This window comes from Photinus pyralis, unplaced genomic scaffold, assembly GCF_008802855.1.
Source record: "Photinus pyralis isolate 1611_PpyrPB1 unplaced genomic scaffold, Ppyr1.3 Ppyr1.4_LG7, whole genome shotgun sequence".
In the NCBI taxonomy this organism is placed as follows: Eukaryota; Metazoa; Arthropoda; class Insecta; order Coleoptera; family Lampyridae; genus Photinus; species Photinus pyralis.
This window is the reverse complement of record NW_022170738.1, coordinates 20,711,291-20,720,819: the sequence shown is the minus strand read 5'-3', so window position 1 is coordinate 20,720,819 and position 9,529 is coordinate 20,711,291. Positions and strand designations below refer to the sequence as shown.

The following is a 9,529-nucleotide window of genomic DNA, read 5'->3' as shown; positions in this document are numbered from 1 at the left end:
TGTCCTCCGGAAGCGCCGTCATGCAATTTTCGCAATACTTCCGACACTTTGCTTCGAGGTACTACTAATTGCAGCGTCGATTCGGTGCCATCTTCACTTTCAAGGGCCCTATACAACAGGTTGTCTTTCAGAGTCAGGCTATTCCATTGGCCCCAATAACTCTTTACTTCAGGACTTGTGGCACTAATGTCTTGCCAGTCTGGTCTTTGTCCGTGGCGCATCCAATTCAGAACAGTTTTTAAACTTGGGTCGTTTTCTTGGGCCGTTTTGATTTCGCTTGGCTTCCATTCCTCACTCTCTACAGTTGTTCGCCGCAGATGGCCCATCTTGTCTTCTATTTTAGAACAATGTGTGCAGTTGTCCTTGCACGGTCTTCTTGACAAAGCGTCTGCATTATTGTGAACTTTTCCAGCCCTGTGTTCAATGTCGTAATCATATTCCTGAAGACGTTCTAACCATCTTGCCACCTGTCCTTCTGGGTTTCGGAACTGCAAGAGCCACTTTAGCGCTGCATGATCTGTCCTTATCAGGAACTTGCGGCCGAAAGGTACTTATGGAAATGTTCGCATGCCTTTACCACACCCAGGAGCTCTCGCCTAGTCACACAATAATTCCTCTCGGGTTTCGACAGTACTTTGCTGAAATAGGCAATGACTCTTTCCTGTCCGTCTTGCAATTGAGAAAGAACAGCTCCAATGGCGGTGTTACTGGCATCGGTATCTAGCACAAACTTTCCTTCATTTCTGGGGTAGCCAAGGATAGGTGCGCTAGTAAGAGCTTGCCGGAGATGTTCGAAAGCTCTTTGAGAGTCTTCACTCCATTCGTACTCATTGCCCTCTTCTGTCAACTTTATTAATGGTTTGGAAATGTTGGCAAATCCTTTCACGAATCGTCTATAATAGGTGCACAAACCGAGGAAACTTCGAATCTCGTGCTTGTTCTCAGGAATCGGCCACTCTTGAATCACTATAATCTTCTCTGGGTCAGCTGTAACACCATCACGAGATACGATGTGCCCCAAATATTTAACTTCTTTTTGGAACATAAAGCATTTCTTGGGACTTAGTTTTAAATTGGCATCTCGTAGTCGTCCAAACACCTCTCTCAGGTTCTTTAGGTGTTCTTCAAAAGTTTTTCCTACGACAATTACATCATCCAAATATACCAGACATGTCTGCCACGTTAGTCCCCTTAGAACTCCTTCCATAAGTCTCTCAAACGTCGCGGGGGCATTACACAATCCGAAAGGCATTACTGTGAATTGCCAAAGTCCAGAGCCTATAGAAAACGCGGTCTTCTCTCGGTCTGTCGATTCCATCCCCACTTGCCAATAACCACTCTTTAGATCGAGTGTGGAAAACCATTGGGCTCCAGATAAAGTGTCCAAGGTGTCGTCTATTCTTGGCAGTTGATAGCTATCTTTCTTGGTGACCGAATTTAACAGACGGTAGTCAACGCAAAATCTTGTGGAGCCATCCTTCTTCTTTACAAGCACTATCGGTGATGACCAAGGACTATTCGATGGCTCGATGACACCTTGTTTTCTCATGTCTCTAATAATCTCTTCCGCTTCGTCTCGTTTAGCCAAGGGGAGTCGCCTTGGCTGTTGTCTAATCGGTTGGGAATTGCCAGTATTTATTTTATGGGTGACTATGCTTGTCTTTCCCTTGTCCTGGTCGTTTACCGCGAACACATCCCGGAATTCCACAAGCATATTTTTCACCTTTTGTCGTTGTCTATTGTCCAAATCTGGGGTGTTTTTAATGACCATATCTATCAGCTCTCTTGGATACTTTCCTTTAGATAGATTTTCCGATCTCACAGAGCGAATAGCCGAGATGGGCACACACTGCCCAACTACAGTTCGTTTGCTTAGCTTAACAGGACTATCTTTCAAATTCATAATTCGAATCGGAACGCCATTTTGAACTTTTACCAGAGCCCTAGCCACTAGAAATTCCTTTTCGTTTAGTGCTTCGACTATCCGTAGGCTTCCCTGGCGACAATATCCATCTAAAGTGGCCATTATAATTTTTTCACTAAGTCCGGGTATAATGACGTCATGAGTGGTTAACAGGCGGATAACATCTTCTTTGTCTTCATGGAAAGGGAGTTCTTCATCGCCGACCTTTAACACGCCCTTTTTCACCGTCTAACACAGCTCCGAGTTTCTTAAGAAGATCCATCCCCAAGATGAATTGATCAGAAATATCAGCAATTAGCACCTGGTGATTGATGGTGGTCTTTCCGATGGTGACAGACATTTGTATTTCTCCGTGCGTTTTTATTCCTTCACCAGTTGCTGTTTTTAACTGCAAGGTCGAAGATGAGATCCGAGAATGATTCTTCAATAACTCTGGTCTTGCAATAGTTCTTGTTGCACCTGTGTCTACTAGCAAGGATCTGTCTTCTCCATTAACTCGGCCGTCGATGTACAGACTCAGAACTTTTCCAGACGACGTAATGTTTACAGTGCAGACCGGGGCTTTGTTTCTGCAGGTCGACGATAGCCCCTTCCTGTCGACCTTTCTTAGTTTTCCGGCTGCTGCAATGGTTTTTGGCAGTTGCGGCGAACGTGTCCGATCTCGCCGTGGTTCACGTTTCTTTGCCAGTGACTGTATTGCTTTATTGATCGTTTCTTCCACTACTTTACTGACCTTTTCTTCAAAACTTTCAGAGCCACCTTCCTCTTCGATGGTTCTTACCCGGCTCTCACTGCGAGGTTCCACCATACGTACTCGCGCACTTCCATGACTAGCTTTCTTGGCGGCTTCGAATTCTAACGCATGGGCCAAAGCTTTCTCAATGTTGTCGTGCCTAGCCAGTCTCAAAGCCTGCTGGACATCTCCATCACGAACGGCATCGATAAATGTTTGTACAGCCAGCTGATCAAGAAAGCTCTCCGGTGCCGTAGGGTATGCCAATCGAATCAGTCTAGCGATGTCCGCTTCAAGTTCCTGCAAACTTTCTCCAGGTTTCTGCATTCGGTTCTTGACTTGGACATAGTAAACTTGCTGAAGGTGTTTATCGCCATATCGCATTTCGAGTCGCGCTACTATTTGTTGGAAGTTCTGTTGATCCTCGGGGATAGTCCGCAACACATCCAGAGCATCTCCTCTCAGAGCAAGAATCAGGGCTGTAGTTTTGTCTTGAAGAGTCCATTTATTTGCCGCAGCCGCTGCTTCAAACTGTCGAACGTACGAGGTCCAAGGAATCTTACCATCAAAAGTAGGTGGCTTTATTCGGGCTTGCTGAACGTCGCCTTCTACTCTCGTATTTGTTTCTGGGTTGACCTTCTTGTAATGAGTAGACTGTGGCACCTCAAGAAGACGGTCCATCAGTAATTCATCTGGGGCACTACTAGTACGCTCTTCCGTAGTCAGTCGCAAGAATTATTGCTCGCGCAGCTCTTCATACTTGTGCTCAATCTCAACGAATGTTGCTTTAAATGTTTTGGAAACTTCCGTAATTCTATCTTCAACTTTTTCTTCAATTGATTTAGAGACTTCTTCGATAATCTTTCTAGAATTTTCCTCCATCTTTTCGAACTTCTCGTCCATTTTCTCGAACTTTTCTTCAATATTTCTAGAATTTTCTTCATTAATCCTTCTAGAATTTTCTTCCAACTTCTCGAACTTCTCTTGAATATTTCTAGAATTTTCTTCATTAATCTTTCTAGAATTTTCTTCCATTTTCTCGAACTTCTCTTCAAAATTTCTAGAATTTTCTTCCAACTTCTCTTGAATATTTCTAGAATTTTCTTCATTAATCTTTCTAGAATTTTCTTCCATTTTCTCGAACTTGTCTTCAAAATTTCTAGAATTTTCTTCCAACTTCTCTTGAATATTTCTAGAATTTTCTTGGGTGCTTTTCATTTCTTGTTGCAACACCTGTTGGCCATTTTGGATTTGCTGGAGCAAATTGAGCATCGTTTCTTCCATTTTAGCGGCAGCAGATCTTGTTACAGGCATACACAAGCAGAAGCACTTAATTTAATCTTACTTTTAATTAATTTAATTAATCCCACACCTGACACCAATGTAACGTTATTTATAATTTCGGGTTCGATTTATATCAATATTTATTAAACAAAACTAAAACACTATAAAAACCGTACAATTTATATCGATTATTTATATCACACACTTCGAAATTTATATCAGCTTTTCGCGCTCTATGTTTCGTTCGCACTCGATCTCGTTCGATAGTAGACTCCCGCGATGTTCGGTCCGCAACCATTTATACACGCAAGCAATGTAAGTCCAGTACATTCTCGAATACGCGTAGAACATTCCAGAGAATTCTGGAGCATTTCCGTTACAATATGCTTCTGGAGTAATCTAAATGGATTTTTAGATGCTTATAAGAGTTCAGTAGGTAACCCAAACAATTTTGGTTCCATCTTTAATAATGAACTGCCCGCTGAAAGACAAAGATCCTGACAGGAAATGCCATGGGGCATGAGGGGCGGAAACATATCACTCACTCGTCACTCGCCAGCTTTTATTATTTATTATCCCCCTCTTGTTCTGGGCCCTCAACAGGCTTGCGCCCAATTACAGAGTGACCCGCATAATGCTTTTTAGAGGTGCCTCTGCAGAAGGTATTTATCTTACGAATTAGGAAAACCTAATTCGGAGTAGCCGGCAGAATGATTGAAAGTGGTCTAAGGTAATTTCCATCTCTGCCACAGATGAAAAATTCACCCCAACCCAGGTTCGAACACCCAACCTCCGGATTTATAACTCTACGCTCTACCACTGAGCCATAATGCCGGTGCAAAGCGAAATCGCTTGCGGATTCTGAGCACTTCTAAAAGTGCTCAAGCGGTTTATCGCGAGCGCTCGGGAAAAGTGCTCGTGAGCGGAAAAAGCGCTCGGGAGTGGAAAAAAACATTCGGGACCGAAAAAACGGCGCTTAAGGCTGGACAGTACACCCGTTCCGTTGCCCGAAAACGCGTGATTTCGTTCCACGATATCTTAATTCTGAGTGAAGTTGAAGAAGGGGTCGAATATTCCTGTGAAAGGTGAATGCTTTAGCTAGACAATAACGCCGGGGTTTACTAAAATGTTTTAAAATAATCTTTTTTTTAAGGGCAACGTCGAGGGCTGTTAGGGTGTCATATTTTGGAAAAGAAAAAAGGAAATAAATTTTCCTGGCGTTATTGCCTAGATATTAAGTTTACGAACGTATCTTAATTTTAGAAATTGTTCCAACTTCATTTATAGATAAGTTATCTTGGAAAAACAACTTAAAAGTTTTCCTCAAAAGCGCGAAAAGATAGCTTCCGCCGCGTGGCTGGTTTTATACAGGTAGAAAATATGCATTATAATTGGACTAAGTTTATGTTTTTACCATCGAACACAAATTAATATTATAAATAACCAAATTTGGGGATTGACAATAGGCAACTTTACATACTCCGTTCTGTATGTACTGTCCAGCCTTAAGGCTTGGGCACACAGAAAACGGTCTGTCGCGGCGATCCAGATATAAGTAGATCGCGGTAGACAGCGTTCTGTGTGACAGATGATGCACCACAGTGTAATACAACTAGACCGCCTCGGTCTGAGATCTCAGCCTGCCGCGACTGACCGCTTTCTGTATGCCCAAGCCTTTAATCCTTTAGCGCTTGAGGGCGGTTAAATCCGTTCGTGAGCGAAAAAAAAACGCTCAGTAGCGGAAAAGCCGCTCGCGGGCAGAAAAACACGCTCGAGCGACGAGCACTTTAAGTAAACGCTCGAGTGTACCAAGCGGCCGCTCCGAAAAGTACTCGCGAGAGGTGCTTTTTCCGCTTGGAGCTCTTTTTCAAGCGAAATACTCGTGAGCAGTAAGTACCCAGCTCTGATCAACGACTGTTCTCATATTTTGCTATAGCGACAATAGTGAAACATGTTTGACTTTCGCTTTTGATTTATGCGATCGCGCAAAAATAGGAGGCGCACATCTTTAAAGCCGCTTTACAAGGCAATTTTCGTGCAATGCAAGTTAGAGATACGTTACTGCGCATGTTCATACGCAATTCAGGTGCAAGAAAAATAAATAGAGAAAGTTCTATTTCACTTGCAAGTTTGACGCAAGTTCTAGTAACTTTTCTAGTACTTTTGTCAATACCACAATTTATTTGGTTTCGCGTGTGTCTTTTTTTTTAATAGCAAGCGCCACCACATAACAAGCTGTAGCCAGCTTAATTTCCTTTTGTTTGCTCATACCTAATGGTCAATTTTATTAAGTTGCAAGAATAACCTTCTGTGTAAACCAACTGAAAAGTTTCAACTGCAACACTTTTCTGAACTTGCACAAAAGTTGCAACACAATTGCATTGTTGTAAAACCGTAATAAGCAATGCAAGGCAATTTTAGATTGCATAGCACAAGCCTTGCATTGCACTAAAATTGCCTAATGTAAAGCGGCTATACTGTAAGATAGCGAAAACAAAACTGGCATGACGAAATTATGTTACCTATACTACACAAGTAATTAAACAATGGGTGTGTTCATAAGACAACAATTACTTAAAGTCACTAGATATAAGAAAGTACCGCAATCATCCGCCATTTTTTGGCAAATTTGCTGCCAACTTAAAAAAATTGACAAATAAAATCTGAATAGCTGTAATTTTTTATAACCTAACTTCATATGTAGTACTGTCATGTTTTATAAATATCTCCAAACAGGTGGAACAATCCCTAACATTAAAGTTACTAGAATCTGGTAACTTCCGCCATTTTTGGGCAAAAATTATGCGTTCTCTCTCTAACACGAGCCCAATGGATTGCGGTACTTTCTATATTTAGTGATTTTACAGTTACTGATACGTCTTATACTTACATCGTTACTTTTACTCTCTTTACGGAGTAGTCGGCCATCTTCAGTAGCGATACACATGGCAAAGTATGGATCGTGACAGAAGACCACAACTGTTACCGATACGCTACGAGTTAGCATATTGGTAACTATTGTGTCTTATGAATGAGCCTAAAATGGCATAACCTAATAAATCCTTATGATATAATAGGTTATGCGAAAGTATCACGTTGCTGGCTTGCAATTGAGACTAATCGCGACGTCATTATTTAATAACTAATTGACCGTCATTTATTAACTTTCATAATGTTAATGGAATCATATTATTATAATTTTCTGTTTAATACAAGTTTGCACATGTAGAGTTAAATACCTTTCTCTAATACGTTGTGTTAAGGTGAACCGCCTAACACAAACGAACTTTCATTTACACTCTTTGTGTTAAATTTGTTAGATATATCTACACCTAGTAAACTTTTATTAGAACGTGGACTTACTTCTTTCATAAAACCTCGTCTTACTTTGCACATGCCATGTTATAGTTTTCCAGCTTGTTAGATGCCTTCACTTCCAATTCAATTCAATTAATGAGAACATCTTTCAATAACCAACAAAATCTGGAGAGAAGTTATTATGGTAGCATTAATAATTGTATTTTAAGCTCTCTATAAACACATTCCTTGACAAGTCTTAAATCATATAAGGCAACCTTGTGTAAAACCTTTATTCAAATAATACTAGTACTTACATTACATTTCAGAAATAACTAATTACACTTATTACATAACCATCAATCGGGGCGCAATGTTCATGCTCATCAGTTCTTGGAATAATAATTTAGCAGCATAGGGTAAACGGATTTGAGATATTTGAGTTTTGTTTTTACATCCCTTGCACTCAAATGTGTTATTTCTCAAATTCGCAATGGCAATCAATCCACAGAAGTTACAGATATGAATGCGGTATGGGTCTGATACTTCAAAAAGTCTCTCCCTTAAAAATTGTGCAGCACCATGCGAAATTTGGCAATCCCGCTCCATCTCTCCGAAACGTAATCCACCATCACGGGCACGACCTTCCATAGGCTGACGCACAAGGATCTGTACTGGTCCCCTAGCACGCGAGTGAATTTTGTCGTCGACCATGTGCTTGAGACGTTGATAGTAAGTGGGGCCCAAGAAAATTTGTGCGTTTATTTTGCGACCTGTGTGGCCGTTGTACATAACTTCGTTTCCTCTCAAGTGATACCCGTACTCTTGAAGCAAAGTGGAAATTTTCTGTACATTTACGGCATCATTGAAAGGTGTCGCGTCACCAATTTCGCCTTTATTTGCGGATACCTTTCCTTGAATGCACTCGATCAAGTGACCAATCGTCATACGGGACGGGATAGCGTGAGGATTAATGATAATGTCAGGCGTAATACCTTCACATGTGAACGGCATATCCTAGAAATAGATATCAGTATTTAGACCTTTTCAGTTGAAAATTGATAGCTAAAACGCAAGAGGAAAGTTCTACAGTTATGCTATACATTTCTTCCAGTGCATGTAACATTAGAACACTTATTTCTTAAAAACCCTAAATTTGTTAAGTAACTATATAAAAAGATTTTGTAATTCTACTACCTCAAAATGAAAAAAAAAACAAGTTTTAGTGCGGTTCACTTACTTCTTGGCGATACTGAATACCGCAGGTACCTTTCTGACCGTGTCTCGACGCAAATTTATCTCCAATTTGTGGAATGCGCACTGATCGCACACGAATTTTACAGAATTTATATCCCTCAGAATTCAGTGTTAACATTACTTGATCAACAACACCAGTTTCACTGTTACGTAGAAAAGTTGACGCGTCCCGCTTAGAGAATTTCTTCGTAGTTCCGTCTAACTAAAATGAAAAGGTTTACACTGCAAGGCCGATAAAATTAAATTACCTCGTCGTCGTTTTCAGGAAGAGTCATAGTTTTACCAATTACAACATCATCTCCGGACACACGAATACCAGGGGAAATAATGCCATCGTCATCGAGCTTGTCATAGAGAGCGTTCCTCATGCCTTGGCAAGTTTGTCTTGTAGGTTTCTCAAATTGTTCCTCTTGATCGCCGATCCTTTTGCATTCTGAATCTTTGTACGAACGATAAAAGACAGATCTGAAAAAGCCTCTTTCTACGGCGGAGGCGTTCAAAATAACTGAATCTTCTTGATTGTAGCCCGTGTAACATGCGATCGCGACAATACTATTAATTCCAGCAGGTAACTCTCGAAACCGTAGATACTCCATAGAGCGTGTTGTAACAAGTGGTTTGTGAGGATAATATAACACATGCGCGAGAGTGTCCATACGAACGTGGAAATTTGTAATATATACACCCATGGCCTGTTTTCCCATAGCACTCTAAAAAAATAATTCCATTAATTGTGAAATAGCAATGTAAGAGCGGAATAATTTTGGCGTTGTAGTCTGCCGCGTAGTTAATATTTTTGCGTAGTAGATTTTGTTTACCTTACTGGCATATAAACCTGTTTGTTTTGACTGCCAAGGCCAATATTCATTTAAGCTACATTAATATTTGTACAAAAAACGGGTTTTCTTTACAGACGTATTAACATTCTTTATTTGTGCGATTCTTAGAATTTGTTGCTTAAGGGTCACCAAGAAAAAGTACTAAAAATTTATCAATTTTAGAAGTGGAGTTGAATTTTAATTTAAATGGGCATT

General features: G+C 40.6%; 1 protein-coding gene across 1 annotated transcript; it reads right to left on the bottom strand.

Moving 5' to 3' along the window:
- Positions 1-7,516: 7,516 nt before the first annotated feature.
- On the bottom strand, positions 7,517-9,291 carry LOC116177089 (DNA-directed RNA polymerase II subunit RPB2-like). Its single transcript, XM_031495961.1, has 3 exons — positions 8,744-9,291; positions 8,479-8,697; positions 7,517-8,255 (listed from the first exon to the last, which is right to left on the bottom strand). Exons 1-3 carry the CDS (start codon positions 9,197-9,199, stop codon positions 7,587-7,589), a joined length of 1,344 nt encoding a protein of 447 aa, XP_031351821.1. The 5' UTR covers positions 9,200-9,291; the 3' UTR covers positions 7,517-7,586.
- Between the last annotated feature and the right edge of the window lie 238 nt (positions 9,292-9,529).